General features: G+C 38.8%; 1 protein-coding gene across 1 annotated transcript in view; it reads right to left on the bottom strand.

Moving 5' to 3' along the window:
* Positions 1-2,576: 2,576 nt before the first annotated feature.
* The window catches only part of Kdm5a (lysine demethylase 5A), a 71,055-nt gene continuing 57,382 nt past the window's right edge, over positions 2,577-16,249 (bottom strand). The window contains exons 26-28 of the mRNA XM_052174742.1: positions 14,763-14,983; positions 12,190-12,600; positions 2,577-5,306 (exon numbers count right to left, since the gene is read on the bottom strand). Coding sequence (XP_052030702.1) covers positions 5,100-5,306; positions 12,190-12,600; positions 14,763-14,983 — 839 coding nt within the window. The 3' untranslated portion in view covers positions 2,577-5,099. The remainder of the gene's footprint in view (positions 5,307-12,189; positions 12,601-14,762; positions 14,984-16,249) is intronic.

Here is a 16,249-nt window from a genome sequence, read left to right as displayed (position 1 = left end):
AATTCCAGCACTCAGAAGAGAGTCATGCAGATCTCTGAGTGCTAGTCAGTTCGCTTGAGTCAGTTCAAAAGTAGGCAGTGGAGCCGAATTCGCGGAATCCATAGGCAGTTTTACTTGGGAGTTTTACAGAGACAAATGAAGAAAGAATGAGCCAGAGCATGAAAAGGAGCCAGACAACTGCAACAGATTGCTAGCGTTAATTTGTGGTTAAGCAGAGCAATTCAAGCAGAGCAGAGAGAAAAGCTAGAGCTACAAAGGGTGAGCAGTAAGTCTCAGAGGCTGAAAACATTCTAAGCTCACGTTAGCAGAGGGAGGCAGTAAACTCGAGAACAATTAAGTCAGGCAAATAAAAGTTACTCTTACACACAAAATCCCTGGTAAAATTTAATGAACGTGTAAGGGAATCTTCAACTGAGGGAGGCTGAAGTTCTTAAAATGTATTTCTGTTTATACAGACACATTATTGTAGATGTTGTATCCTTTTCCAGTGTACATCCTATGCTGCATAGTGGTGAGTGGATCCAGGCCAGGAGAATAATCCAGTCTCAAAATATATCAATGTCCATTCTTTTCCCTCTAGTGCTATATCACATGGCAAATTCAAAGTAACGGTGTGTTTTGATTTAAAGGGACAGGATGCCTGAAGGGTACTGTGCTTAAGGACTGCAACATTCTACACACATCAACTAATTCATATGTGAAATTTCATTGTACTTGGGTTTAGGGTTATGTGGGACTTACACGGCTTGAAATATTCACTTTGCAACTTTCAAACCCCACTCCAAATTGTTGCTTTCTCCCAAAAGTGTACTGTTTTAATCTTTTGAAAGGCAAGGTCTCTCTGTAGCCTTGGCTGTCTTTTAACTTGTTTTGTATACCAGACTGGCCTCACACTCACAAAGATACTCCTGGCTCTGGCTGTCTGTCCAGAGTGCTGGAAATAAAGGTGTGCACCATAACTGCTTGGCAAAAGGCAGGCTTTATTTTTCTATTACTTCTACTTTACTGACACGATGACAAGCAGTTTCTTTGCCTTTTTTTTTTCTTCTTCCCGTGACAAGTTCTATTATGCAGCTCTGGCTGTCTTAGAACACATTCTATAAACCAGTCTGCCTCAGAGTACCAGGATTAAAAGTGGATACCACCATATTCAGCCGACAAGCAGTTTTCTTCATAGTCACCGAACTGTATCCAGCAAACTAAGAAAAACAAATTGATACTTCTTGGACCCTGTTGAGGACAAAGGGCAGAGCTGGAAGGGAAGGACTAGTGAAATCATGTCGTTCTAAAGAATCTGGCAGTGTCTGCCATGCTCCTCTCAGGTCATGGGAAATCACAGATTGAATGTTTGCCTTCCGGCTCTTCCAAGTATGACACACAGGAATTCATATTCTCGCTGAGGCTCAAGTCGGAGTCAGACGGGCAGAGCTGGCTCACAGCAGCCATTGCTCATGGCTTCTGCAGCAACACCAGGAGGTGAAACAAACATCTGTGAGAGGATGATGATGCCTCTTCTCCCCAAACTAGGGACCAGCAATTATTGTTAACTTGTAATTCTAAAGAATTCTAAATGACCTTCCCTGTGAACAATTATCAAAGACTTAGCTACTTTTTTTTTTTTTTGAGACAGGGTCTTATTATGTTGCCCTGGCTTGTGTAGAACTCACTATGTAGACTACACTGGTCTTAAAAGTCTTGCCTCTGGCTCCCAAGTGCTAGGATTTAGTATGTGTGCCAAAACACCAGGCAGACTTTCAACTCTTACATTCTGTTACCTTTGTCAAAATATTTATAATGGAGGCAGTTGAGAAATAGTTTAAAAAATATTAAATGCTTAAATTAAAAATCTAATAATCGGGGCTGGAGAGATGGCTCAGTGGTTAAGAGCACCAATTGCTTTTCCAGAGGTTCTGAGTTCAATTCCCAGCAACAATATGGTGGCTCGAGCCACCCATCTGTAATAATGGGATTAGATGCCCTCTTCTGGTGTGTCTAAAGACAGCTACAGTGTATTCATATACATGAAACAAATAAATATTAAAAAAAAAAAACCTAATAACAAAGAACTACAACTTTGAGAAGGCAAAAAGAGAAATATAAATCAAGTTTTAATACAAAATGTAAACAACAATACAGAAGAAAGGAGTTACTTGTAATTCTTGTGAAACAAAGCTTTACATTTGAACATCTACTTTTCCTTAAATAGATGACTCTTATTTCATTAACTCACAAACTAGAGTTTTTAGTTTGTGGGTAGAGTGCTAGTTTCTCTTATATCCTTAAATTTTTAAAAAAAGATTTTAATTACTTGTATTTGTGTTTGAGTATTTTCCAGAACAGATGTCTGTGTATCACATGTGTACAGTGCTACTGGAGTCCAGAAGAGGACATTACAGATGGCTGTGAGCCACCATGTGGTGTTGAGAACAGAACCTGGGTCCCCTGGGAGAACAGCCAGTATTCTTAACCAGTGAGTCATCTTTCCAGCCCCTCCCTTATGGTCTTTTGAGTTTTTGTCTAAATCTATGGTTAAGACAAATCAAATTCTTCAAATAATTACAGAAGAGCCACATGAATCAATTAAATTATATATTTAAAAGTTTCAAAACATCAGAAGATGACAGGCAGCTATTCACAGGTACAGACTGCCTATTTCTGAGGTCTCCAACAGACGAACACCGTACAAAGAACACAAATTATTACTCAGTCACCTTTCAGTATCCTCATTATTCTTTACTACTGATAACACAGTTAATGGAAAAGTAGTTAATTGGAAGGAAAATCAAAATTTTAAAATGTATTCTCAGATTCTATCACATTGTAAATTTCTGAAGGGTTGGCGTATACTCAATTTTAAACCACAAGTATCTCAAGTCTTTTACAAAGACTAAAAGGTAAGAAATATTGTGCTTTTTTTTGTCATTATAACAATAACCAAATAAAATTCTTAAGTGATACTCTTCATGTTTGGCAAAATGAAAGTGTGAAATTAACTATTTACTTAATTAACCTTGTAACCACTACTGACATCTTAACTCAGTCACACTGAGATGGAAATCGGCAACACATTCAAACAACATAACTGGTCAAGATATGTTACTTAACATTAAGCGAAGAGACCAAAAAGTAGGTAGTATAAACCAGAGTAAGCATTTTCAGAAACTGGACGTTGTACCTATAGCCGTACCACCTGCATGTGTATGTCTCATCTGACTTTGGAAGCTAAGCAGGGTCAAGCCTGGTTAGCACTTGGGATAAGGGGTTTTGTAAGAAAACTTTTTCTTTTCCTAAGATGCCTTTTGAGGTAACCCTCATACCCACACAGTCTGTAACTGGACAGTACATCTCACTTCTAGTTACTAGAAGACATTTCTTTAAGAGACTAGGGCAAAGGGGAACAGAGGCTACAAACTTTCTAGGTTTGCTCAATGCCCCCTTTAACAGGGCAAGTGATGAGTTTAAGTCAAATTGAAGATTCTTAAACCAAAATAAGGAAAAAAGGATAGTGAAGATAAACACTATTTTTAGAAAACCTTTTTGTCCTTTAAAATATATTAGTCCCCTTTTAGCAGGAGTTTACAGAGTCCGCCTAAAATCTTTATAAGAACACAGAACCCAATGGGGACAGGGAAGGGGGGGCACAGCACCATAGTTTCAAACATACAAAACATTCAGCACTGACTAGAATAAGACCAAGCTGCCCAACAGACAGGGATAAGTCCCAACATAGAGGAAATATATTATCTATTTGAATAGAAGAAAAGTGGAAGATATGTTTAGGTGAGAATGGAGAAGGAAGTGCTAACTCCTTGTACTACAAGGAAGGAATGGGATTTCTTTATCAAAAAGCAGAAAGAAAATGCAAGCTCCCAAGTGGATTTCTGATGCTCAAACTCTATCATACACTGCTGGTAACAGTAAATATATATATATATCTATATATATCTATATTCATATATGTATATCAAAAAAGGAAAAATAATCTATAGAACAGTCAGTAGTCAGAGACATTTAGAAAAAAGTAAAAACAAGTCTTTCTTTTTAAAAACGGATTTACTAGAACAGCTTCACACCCAGAGGACCTACAGCCCCACATCCTCTGATGAAGCCATGGTGTTATTCATCAACATCTGCTGGGGCCATGTTGGAAACTACAGGCATTGGGGTTAGGGCTGCAAGGCAAAAGCTGTTATCTGCCAGTCTTGCTCATGGCCATGCGTGGAGCATGGTGGAGTCTGGAATACTTGTGAATGAGGTGTCCCAGATAGGCATGCATCACCGAGGCTCAGTACAGCGTTCCCATTAGCCATCCTACTCCCTCCAGAAAGCCAGATCCGTGTACCTACCTTTCTTCTCTAAAACACAGACCCAGACGGGCTTCTCAAACCAACGGGCTATTTGCCTTGAAGTAAGAAAAAAACAAACAAAATAAAACAAAAAAAACCCCTTCTTCCCAGAATCCAGTCTAGTCAAATGTTCTAACCTGCTGACATCCTCCTGAGCAAAGTGAGGGGCTCTTTTGGAGGATTTTCTTAATGGTATAAATAAGCACAAGCAGCAGAGGTTACACACTGCACTGCCACCCCAAGACTTCTAGAAGGGAAAACTTTGGCCTGCTTCTCTTAACTGGATTAGTAGGGCATAAATGTCAGTAATTACAGAGTTGTGTTCTGACTCCTGTCCAATTATCCTAACTAAAGAGATTCAAACAGTCAGAGCCTTCTGGTGGTACCACCTGTAGGTTGTAACCTTCTACAACTGGGATCAGTTGGTTGAAAGCCTCACTAAGCACATCAACGTGTTAATGCCAGCCTCCTGAGAGTTCCATTAGACCCTGACCTTAATTCAGCAAACCATACTCAAAGGAGTCAAGAGTTGAAATACTTGGCTGCTGCACTAAAGAAGACAACCTCTGCACAGATGATCAGAGAATGGAGCCCACACAATTCATGCAGAGAGGAAGCCAGCACTAAGAGGACTTTTTCTGAAGTCCATCCATCTTTGGAAACAACATTCTGAGTGGTCAGAACCACTCTGATGATGAGTAAAGTCTCAATGTGGTCCACTTCCCCCCATGCTGCAAGCTAACCAAACATCTGCTAACTGGTCTCTTTAAGATCCTCCATTGGTAGTTTGTAGCTCATTATGAAGGGAGGTGGTGGTGCTTGGCCTGGGCTATCTGGGCCCTGCTTCTTTGCACAGTTTATACAGATGTAATCTTCATTTTCAGCCATTTCTGGGGATACACCAACACAAACTTGATGAAACCACTCATCACAGCCACCATCACACTGCACCCAGTCTACCTGTAGGAGATAAAGATTGGGAAATGTTTAGCATCATCACAGTAAGGCCAGAATAAAAGCAAACCAGAGAACTTTCTTGGAATTAAGAAGAGCAAACAACTGGGCTATCCAGAGATAGATATGACTTCTTATGGGGTTATTTTTCAAAGAAAGAAGCTCAGAAGTTAATACCCCCAAATTATATTTTACCATAGTGTGTCCACAAAATTAGGCCTCTTAGGTACTCCATTACCTCATGAATACCTGGGGTTCCTTGTGAGGCAGAAACATGATTGGGGAATACTTAACAAAAAAGAAACTTCTAATAGAGCAGCCAAGTAGTTTTAGCTAATATTAACAATTTCTAGGCTCTAAAATAATGCAATTAACAATCAAGAAAGGAAGAGGACAACAATGTGAGGCAATCCTGTGGATTAGCTTTATTTCAAAGAGATAAGCCAAAGTACTAAGAGCATTAAATACCTTTTTAGAAAAGCAGTCACATAGGCCACTTTTAAAACTACTATTTTTTATTCTTCTCTTCTTCCGTTACAAATACAACTCCCTATAAAAAGTTAGCAAATATCAGAGGTCAAATCTTACAAGTTAACCAATTACAACAGTCAAAGACACAGGTCAATAGATTAACTCTGGGGTTTAAAATGAGTCTGAGAAAGTGGCAGGTGTCAGCGGCAGATGCCAGGCAAACACTGATCCTTCAGACCCTACAGTGACTAGAGGAGGCACGAAAGGTGACTTAAAACCTTTTAAGGTGACTTAAAACCTTGGCGCTAACAGTAAAGTAGGAAAGTGGTGCAACTTCAGGCTTTTCTGTTCGGAAGGTGACCTTATACTTAATGTCCTATCAGACAAGATCATTAAGATAACAAAGTAACGGGCATCCCCCTTCACAATACAAAGGCTGGTCATTGTGGTGGCAATACAGGAAGCCACTTAAAATCATAAGCTTTATTAGACCTTGGAGCAAAAAATTATGAAGGGATCAAAGAAGTCCCTTAACACAGCTAGAAGGACAAAGGAGGCCTCGGCTAGGTAAATAAGTTTTATTTAGGGAAAATGAGTGGTTTTAAAATGCTTCGATAGCTTGTAAAACAACAGTCATGTCAGTAAGTTTTGGGTTTATAATAGAAGATAGAAAAATTATTTATAAAATATTGTGATTTGGTTTTTATTAATCTTTATCATTTCTATTCTAAGCATTCTTCAATATTTGTATTGTTCTTAAAGATCTCTCCGTTCTGTCCCCTCTGTAATTAAATTCTTTAGGTGTTCCCTCCTAAGCATGTAGTCTTACTGTGTAGCCTAGGTTAGCCTCATCTTCATCTTTTAGTATAGCACTCTGGCAGGCTCAGACTTGAGATCCTCCTGTCTCAGCCTCCAGAGTGTTGGGATCACTGTGGCAAAGTTGTAAGTTTATTAAGCAAAGGAAAGTACATACTCCAAGAACTAGTGTGGACTTTAAGACATTCTAGATGATTCCAATGTATTTCAGACCATTGCTGTCTGTGATACTGCTTCCTGTAAATTGAGTGCAACTTAATTATTCCCAACAAACTAAGTTCCATTTGTTAATAACTGGATGTTTTGCCTCAGAAAAAAAGCAAAAGCACAGTTATGAAACTGATAATAGCCAGGCAGTGGTGGTACTCACCTTTAATCCCAGCACTAAGGAGACAGAGGCAGGCAGATCTCAGAGTCTGAGGCCAGCCTGGTCTACAGAGTGAGTTCCAGGACAGCCAGGGCTACATAGGAAAACCCTGTTTCAAACAAAACTAAACAGAACCCCCCACACCACCCCCAGATCTGGCCCAAAGAAATAAAGAAAAGAACCTGCTATAACCAGAGAAAAACTAGGATGTAATAGGCTGTGGAATAAAGTAACTATAAAGGAGTTGTAGGAAAGCAGACACTTATAACTGCTGAACTGAAGATGAGTGGTTTTGGGTATTTGGAGCCTGTAAGGGAATTAGAAAAATGACCAGCATTTCATGGGATTTGAGATCCTATGTCAACAGATTCCTTCATTTCTACCTCTAACCCTATTAAGTTAATCAGGTCTTTATTTATGCTAGTCCACAGTAAAAAAAAAAAAAAGTTACCAAGTCAGATGTAACTGCTACCTAAAAAACAAAAACAATGTTTTTTTGGTTTTTTGGGTTTTTTTTTTGGTTTTTTGGATTTGGTTTTTTTGAGACAGGGTTTCTCTGTGTAGCCCTGGCTGTCCTGGAACTCACTCTGTAGACCAGGCTGGCCTTGAACTCAGAAATCCGCCTGCCTCTGCCTCCCAGAGTGCTGGGATTACAGGCATGCGCCACCACTGCCCGGCTAAAACTATGGTTTTTAAATCTATTTTTTCAATGTATCCACTGGGTTCAAGTTTCTAAAAATTAAATCTATTATTTTCTTTCAAGTAAGAAAGGCAGTATTTTCTCTTTTGTGATCTTGACTAGAAGTACCTTCCTAATCCTAGCTCTTCCACTGTTTCATAAATAAATAAATAAATAAATAAATAAATAAATAAATAAATAAATAAATGTATAAATTTTTTCTTGAAGTGGGCAATCATTTGTGCAGATTCTAATTCAGCCTTCTGGTTATATAACAACTTACTCTGATAATTCAAGTAAGGAAATTATATCCTTCATGCACCAATTTCTTTATTAACAATCAACTTAAGTTGTACTTCTGTATGAAAAGGCTCACAGGAGTACAAACCAAACTAAAGTTCAGAATGTCAACTGAGTCCAGACAATTCTGATAGGCAGTGACCTATATAACCTATAATGGTGAGTGAACGTTCAAAACCATAGAATCTGGCTAAGTGAATACTACATTCTAATCATTACCTCCTACCCTGCCCACCCCCCCATTAGAGGAAAAGACTTTATTGCTTAGGAAACTACAAAAATAATAACCTTCCCCAAAATGCAAGCATGGTGGCAGGTGTCTCAACTATGAGGTGACAGATTAACTAGTAAAAAGCTACTAAAATAGAACAAATAGGTTACTGTCTTCATGTCTGTCCTGTTCAAAAGAGAAATAGGGCCAAAGCGATCTTTTGTAGGTAAGAACACTGCCGCCAAGCCCAACAACTTGAGTTGCCTTCTAAGAGACTCCACTTGGTAGAAGCAGAGAACTCACACTATTGCCCTGACTAGCGAATGTACACCCTCCTCCACAAACACAAACATTCATTCATATATTGAGGTTGGGTGTCTACAATCTCAGTGCTAAGAATGCTTGCCTAGAGCAGCTTAAAGGATCTGGGTTTTGTCCCCAGCACAATCAAGACAGAGAAGTAACGGAATGGAAGTGGGAGGGAAATGGAGGAGCAGAAATAATGACAGCTTGACCTTCTGTTGTATCATTTCATACTCAGACTTAAGTTCCTGGCAACTTGTATTTTGTTGTATACCTTACAGTGTGAAACTGTTGGAAGAAGAAAAGAAAACTAATATTTAGTGATAGTCTGAGTTTACTACTTTTTATCAATTTATGCACTCTAAGCATTTTGACTAACCATTCCAGTTTGCCTAGGACCAAACTAGGATACAGGAGCAGACCTCAGGGAGAAAAAGCTTCTAGATTAAAGCATTAACAAACATAACTCTATCACGATTTAAAAGTTAATTTCAGCTCAAATTTCATAGCTGATGGAAGAAATATACTTTCAGAAACCTTCACCTTACTTTGAGGTTATCTTTCCTTAATCTTTGTTGGCTATTTTGAAACTGAAGATTGTTTACGTTCAAGTAAACAATCTTAAAAATTGTTTTCTCAATCCATTTTTAGAAAAAATAATATCCATTATTGATAGGAGAAGTGATGAAGGGCCATTCAGCATGATTTTTAAAGAATATATTATTTTCCTGAAAAGTGTTTTTTTTCTTTTTTCTTTTTTTTAAAGATTTGTTTATTTTATGTATGTGAGTACACTGCTGCTCTCTTCAGACACACCAGAAGAGGGCATGAGATCTCATTACTGATGGTTGTGAGCCACCATGTGGTTTCTGGGAATTGAACTCAGGACCTCTGGAAGAGGCATCAGTGTTCTTAACCACTGAGCCATCTCACAAGCCTGAAAAAAGGTGTTTTTCTTATTCTGAAGTTGTACATCAGACGTTCATTGGATACTTATTTATAAATTAAGAAAGTTGGAAAAACTTTAAAACAAATAAGAAAATAAAAAAAGGATCGCTGTGCAGCCCTGGCTGTCTTGAAACTCCCGTATAGACCATACTGGCCTCTAATGCAGATTCACCTTCTGGTGCTTCATGAATGCTGGAAAGGTGTACGCCACCACAGCCCAATGAAAAATTTTAATTTAGTAAACTAGTGCCAGAAAAAAAACTGCAAAATAGCAATGGAGATGAAATATTTATAATCTGAAATAATCGGCATATAATTAAACAAAGAAATATAATATAGATCTTATTTTATGTAAGTTAATGTCAGGGAAGAACATAATGTTCACCTTTAAACATTTTCCCAAAATATGTAGCTAAATCTATGTTCTATCAAAATGTACCCATAGCTATCAATTATGGTAGGAGCAAATCTCACCTCTTCACACTTACATAGCTTTTCCTGTTACCAAGTGCTCTCACAGACTGTGCCCTCTTTTTTTCATGAGTTAATTTATATTTAATTGTACAGTGAGTGGAGTGGTGGTGCCTGCAGTGTTTGCATGCTGAAGGAAGAGGAGGGGGACACATTGCTAGTATTAAAATTACTGAAAGTCAGTTAAAGAGCAAAGAAGATAGAAGAAGGATTTAAGAGCACTCATTTGCTGCTGTTTCACAGCCAAAGAGGAAAAGCTAACTTCCCATTGGCCCGTTTGGTTAATGAATGAAGAATTGAGTTGGGGGCTTAGCACAGAACCTGAATCTGGAGTAGTCGAAGACCAGGGCTGGCCTTTGGTTCTGTGACTCTGCTACTAGTTAGTTCTGTAATTTTGCTCAGATCATCATCTGTAAATGTAAGAAGCTAGAACAAGAGACTTCTTGGTCCCTTTCAGGCTCTAAAAATGTGTTAAGTTTGTAATTCACAAAGTGGGGTACAACTTTCAAGAAAGTTTTATTTATCCTTTATTTTCAAACTGAGGAGCTAGTAAGATTCTAAATATCAAAATGGTGTGAGAATGCATTTAAATTTACAAACTGTGTCTAACAGCAGGAGGCTGACTGATATCAGGAGCCTTCCTCTAATGCTCTACCCTGCAGTTTTTGAGACGGGATCCTAGAACCTGGAACCCAGCAAGTGGCTGGGTGGTGGCCAGCAAATCTGGGGGCTGCTCCTGTCTCACCTCTGTCGTCCTCCTCCTTACCTCAATGCTACTGTTGCAGCTCAATGCTGCTATGCCCAGTTTTTACATAGGTTCTAGTACTCAGAATCCTACATGCTAGCTTCAACAACTGAGCTGTCTCCCTAGTCCTTTAAAATTATCTCAATTGGTTTTAAAATTTAGGTAGCTCAAATTGGCCTTTCACTTGAAATCCTCATTTTCTCTGCCTTCCAGGTGCAGAATTGTTTTGTATCACCACAATAACTCCTTTCTAGTATTCTTGATAGGAAGAATAAAAGATGTCTTCAATCACTAAAGAATTGATTTTTTTCTCCAATAAAGTCTGTCCATTTCTCCCAGAAACTAATGAAAGCATCACTTAAAAAATAGCCAACACTGAATTACCGTACTTAAAATTTAGGGTTAAAAAGTTACTACATAGCCGAGTGTTGGTGGTGCACACCTGTAATCCCAGCACTATGGGAGGCAGAGGCAGGCGGAGTTTGAGGCTAGCCAGATCTACAAAGTGAGTTACAGGACAGCCAGGGCTATACAGAGAAACCCTGTCTAGAAAAAACCAAATCCAAAAAACAAACAAACAAACAAAAAAACCCAACAACAACAAAAAAAAGGTACTACATGAGCCAAGCAGTGGTGGTGCTCACTTTTAATCCCAACACTCAAGAGTCAGAGGCAGGTGGAGTTCTCAGTTTGAGGCCAGCCTGATCTACAGAGTGAGATCTAGGCTAGCCAGGACTACACAGGGGAAAGTCTACCTCGAAAAACTAACAAAACAAAACAAAACAAAACAAAACAAAACAGCCCAACCAACCAACCAACCCACCCACCCACCCACCAACCAACCAACCCACCAACCAAACCAACCAACCAACCAACCAACCAACCAACCAACCAACCAACCCACCAACCAAACCAACCAACCAACCAACCAACCAACCAACCAACCCACCCAACCAACCAACTAACCAAGTTACTACTTGTATTTGCAATATACATAACAGTCCATATTTAGGGGTCAGAGGACAACTTGAGGAAGTTAGCTTTCTATATATATCATGTGGTTCTGGGACTGGACTCCTGTTGTCAAACTTGGTGACAAGTACCTCTAACAACTGAGCCATCTACTAGCCTAGGCTGAAAAATTTTAACAATAACATTATGAGCCTGAATTAACTGCTAAAAAATCATCACTTTCTACTTAAGAGTGTATCTTATTAAGTAGATATTAAGAGAGCACCTTTCATCTAGAGTGTGAATAAGAATATAAGGATGGACTTTTCAGGTCAAAAGGATGGACTGAGGATGGACTTGGACACTATATGTGAGAAGTACAGTGCTTGCCAGGATGTCAAGTAAGTTTTCTACACTTCTGTATGTTTCTAGTAAATGACTTAAAAACTTCTTCCATCAATGCATACTTAAGGAGCTTAATTAAAATGGTTTACAAAAACTGTATAAAAAAATATGTTTGAAGTCCAAATTCTGGAATCCCAACTATACTGTTACCACATCATATATACATCTCCGCGCCCACTAGCTCTAGCCCGTCACAGCAGTCAATGAACCCTTGCACCTCACCTTGTCCTTACACGGCCTTTGGCAGTTCTGGGCTGCACACACAGCATTCTCATCGTCAGACTCCTCTGCGCCCGACCAGTCGTACTTGGAGGGGATATCCAGCACCTTCCTCTCCCGTTTCTTCTCGGTGCTCTCTTTCACAAGTTCCACTTTGGCGGCAGCAGCCTTTTCTTTCTTTTTCTTTCGCTCTTCTTCTTTTGCTAACTTCTTGGCCAATTTATTCAGTTCTTTTGATCTGTCCACATTTAATTTTAATTTTTTCTTTTTAGGTTTATCTATTTTCTTTAGCTCCTTGGTCTTCTGTTTTCCTTCTCCAAAAAACTGTTCTACCTTTTCTAGCTTCCGTTTCCGTTTCTTCTCTGAAGAATCCTTTCCTTTCATTTTTAATGGTTTCTCTTCTATGCTATCATCCTTCAAAATATAAAATTAATCAAATCTTAATACAAAACTTTAAAAGTGTCATTATCTTATGTGAGGTACTTAGAACAAAAAAATTAGCAGACACAAAAACCAAAATAGGAGATACAGGAGGGGAAACAATTGTTTTTTAATGGTTCAGATTTCCTGTTTGGGATGATTACAGAGTTACAGGAAGGTAGGCATTGGTGGTACATATCTGTAATCCCAGGACTTGGGAGGCAGCTACAATGGGGTTGCTTCAAATTCAAGGGTAGCCTGGTCTACTTATTGAGAGTGAATGAGGTCTAGGAATGTAGTGTGTTCGTATTTGTATACAATATGAATGTACATAATAAGAACTCAACTGTTTACTTAAAAAAGGTAGGATGATAGATAGCTCTTGTATTGTAGCTACCATACCAACATCTTAAATTTTTTTTTGAGTTTTAATTTGTTTTAATAAAATTTATGGCCAGGCAGTGGTGGCGCATGCCTTTAATTCCAGCACTTGGGGGGGGGGGGGGCGCAGAGGTAGGCAGATTTCTGAGTTCAAGGCCAGCCTGGTCTACAGAATGAGTTCCAGGGCAGCCAGGGCTACACAGAGAAACACTGTCTGTGGGAGGAAAAAAAAAAAAGTAAATGATTTATGTATTTTTATTTTATGTGCATTGGTGTTTTAACTGCATGTATGTCTATGTAAGACTGTCTAATCCTCTAGAAGTGGAATTACAGACAGTTGTACACTGTCATGTGGTTGCTGAGAATTGAATCTGGGTCCTCTGGAAGAGCAGCCAGGGTTCATAACTGGTGAGCTGTCTTTCCAGCCCTCAACATTCTTTGTATGACAAAATGTATTATTCTAAATACCGTAAGACCAGATGTTGGGGGTGTGTGCCTGTAATACCAGCACTTGGGAGGTAGAGACAGGAGGATTAGAAGGTTAAGGTCATCCTTTGTTACTCAGAAAGTTTGGGGTTAAACTTGGCTCCTAAAGCCCCTGTCTCAAATAAAAATAAGTAAGAAACTGGTTAAGTCAAGTGTTGTTGTGTACACCTTTAATCTCTCAAGACTCTGGAAGAAGGAGATGGTTCTCTTTGAGGTCAAAGAATAGAAAATAATACCAACCCTCAATTCAGAAATGGACTGCTCATGCCTACAATCCTAGCATGATCAACGGGGATCAAGGAGGTTAAAATGCCAATATGAAATGCACACTGCTAATGCAGATGTAGTATGTGACTGTCTCCCAACTCATGCAGTTCAACTTTACTTCCTCCTTGCCTTTTTATCTGTGAGCACGTTTGGAAGTGCGGGTGGTGTGAGTGCTGATGTCAATAACTATAAATTGAGGTACAGTCTTTTATTGGACATGGAACTCACTATTTTGGCTAGTGTGGCTAGCTAGTTTGCTCCAAAGATTTCCCCACCTCTGCCTCTACCCACTGGGATCACAGGCAGGCCACCAAGAGCATCTACTTTTTTTTTTTTTTTTTAAAGGTATGTGCCAAACTTTGGTCCTCATATTTGCACAGCAGGCAATTCCCCAGCTCAACCTTTTAAAAATTTCAACATTTATCCAGTTATCTAAAGCGACTGTTATAAAACTGTTTTTTTTTTTTTTAAAGAGGCATTTCAAATTATGTGTGTATATGTGTGTGTGTATGTTTCTGTGTGGGTATATGCATGTGAGTTTTGGGCTTTTGAAGTAGAGGGCTCAAGTTACAGGTGGTTGTGAGCTACCCAATTTGGGGGCTAGGAACTGACTTAGAGCATGAGGATAATCCTAACATCTCTCCAGCCCCTAAACTGCTTTATTATTTTGTTTATGTGTTTCTCAGAAAAGAACTTGTGTAGTGGAGTAGCTTCAAAGTAGCCAAGGATGGTACTGAATACCTGATCTTCTTGCCTCTACTTCCCCTGTTTTTAGGGTTATAAGCCTGAACCATGATATTTGGCTAAATTGTTTTTTAATCCTTCCTTCTCTCTAGCAGAAATAAAAGAATTATTACACAAAATTTCAATGAAGAAAACAAGGAAACAAATATTTTTGCTTAAATGAGAGAACATGACTACCAAACTACTACCCACTCAGCCATCCCATTGCCAGTATTGTAGCACTACTAAGGAACATGGACAGGCTAAAATCACTAATAAAGTTAGTACGACGTCCATACCTCCATGATATGTAAGAATCTGTCCTCTGAGGGTGGATGTGTGGCCTGCAAAATCCGCCATATATGTTGTGTCTCATCCAGAGATACTTCTAGGAGGTCTCCAACCATCATGAGCTCTTCCAACTGGGCTTTTGCTCCAGGAGACAATTCCAATACTGGAGGCTCCAAACTTCTGGGAACCAAAGGGCTCTTCCGAGGTTGCTTTCTTGGAGTGCTAGAACCTTTCCCCCAAGACATCAAGAAACAAAGCAAAGAACTAAAAATGGTATACATATATTACGATAGTAAATATTTAGAAAAAAAATTTACCTCTCCCTTTATAGTAAATTTAGATAACTGAGTTCATCATTTTAGTACAAAGAAAAAGATTTTTAAAGTTGTACTAAACTGATAATATAATGATCCATAAAATTCCTAAAAGTTTATCATAGAGAAAATAATCTCCATTTTCCAGAGGAGTGAAATAAAGTATTACTTATTTTCTCTAGGTCGAGAAAAGTGAACATCAGTGAGAAAGACTTCACCAAAAGAAAGAAGTTCCTAACAATTAAGAATACCACTCATACACTTAAAAACAAGGAGAAACTCACAAGACAAAAATAACAACAAAAAACCCAATACTGAAGTCTAACCAGCTACAGTGTCACACTTGAAATCCTAGTACTTAGGAAGCTGCTACAAGAGGACTGCGGTAAATCTAAAGCCAACAGAGGCTACACCAAGGGAAGCTTGGTGCACGAGACAGAGTGGCTCTGAATCCCAACCAGGAATATTACATGAAAACACACACACACACACACTTGAAAAACCCAAACAAACAAATAAATTCCACAAAAGAACATCCCAAAATGAATAAATTCCACAAAACAAAAAGAATATCCCTTGTGGCTATTAAGCCATCAGTGACTTCCTTGACAGCTGGTACTGATCAAGTAGAAGGTAAATGATGGTCTAACAGAGATTTGCAAACAAATATGACATGCAATCATGTGACCTAAAAAAAATTCCTAGTTGGGACTCTATACTTCTATTATCTTTACAGGTCATCATCTAATGATAAGAAATGAAAACAAATTTTGGCTTTTGCCAACCACAACTTCTTTTCAAGTTCTCTCACTAGGTTATGTATTCAAGAGGGGTTGACAATCTGGGTTAATATGTTTTTTCTGTTTCAACTTACTTTCTTTTCTTTTTTTTCCTTTTTGGTTTTTTCGAGACAGGGTTTCTCTGTATATCCCTGGCTGTCCTGGAACTCACTCTGTAGACCAGGCTGGCCTCGAACTCAGAGATCCACCTGCCTCTGTCTCCCAGAGTGCTGGGATTACAGGTGTGTGCCACCACCACCCGGCTCAATTTACTTTCTAAATATATATCATTTTGTTTTTTTCAGGGCTTAGGACCAAACCTAGGCCTTTCACTTGCTAGGTAAACACTACCACAGAACTTCATCTCCAAACCTTATGTTTTCTGTTTTTGTTTGCTTTTTA

The sequence above is a fragment of the Apodemus sylvaticus genome, chromosome 2 (assembly GCF_947179515.1).
Source record: "Apodemus sylvaticus chromosome 2, mApoSyl1.1, whole genome shotgun sequence".
In the NCBI taxonomy this organism is placed as follows: Eukaryota; Metazoa; Chordata; class Mammalia; order Rodentia; family Muridae; genus Apodemus; species Apodemus sylvaticus.
The sequence above is the reverse complement of the archived record's forward strand: the minus strand, read 5'-3'. Positions and strand labels throughout refer to the sequence as shown.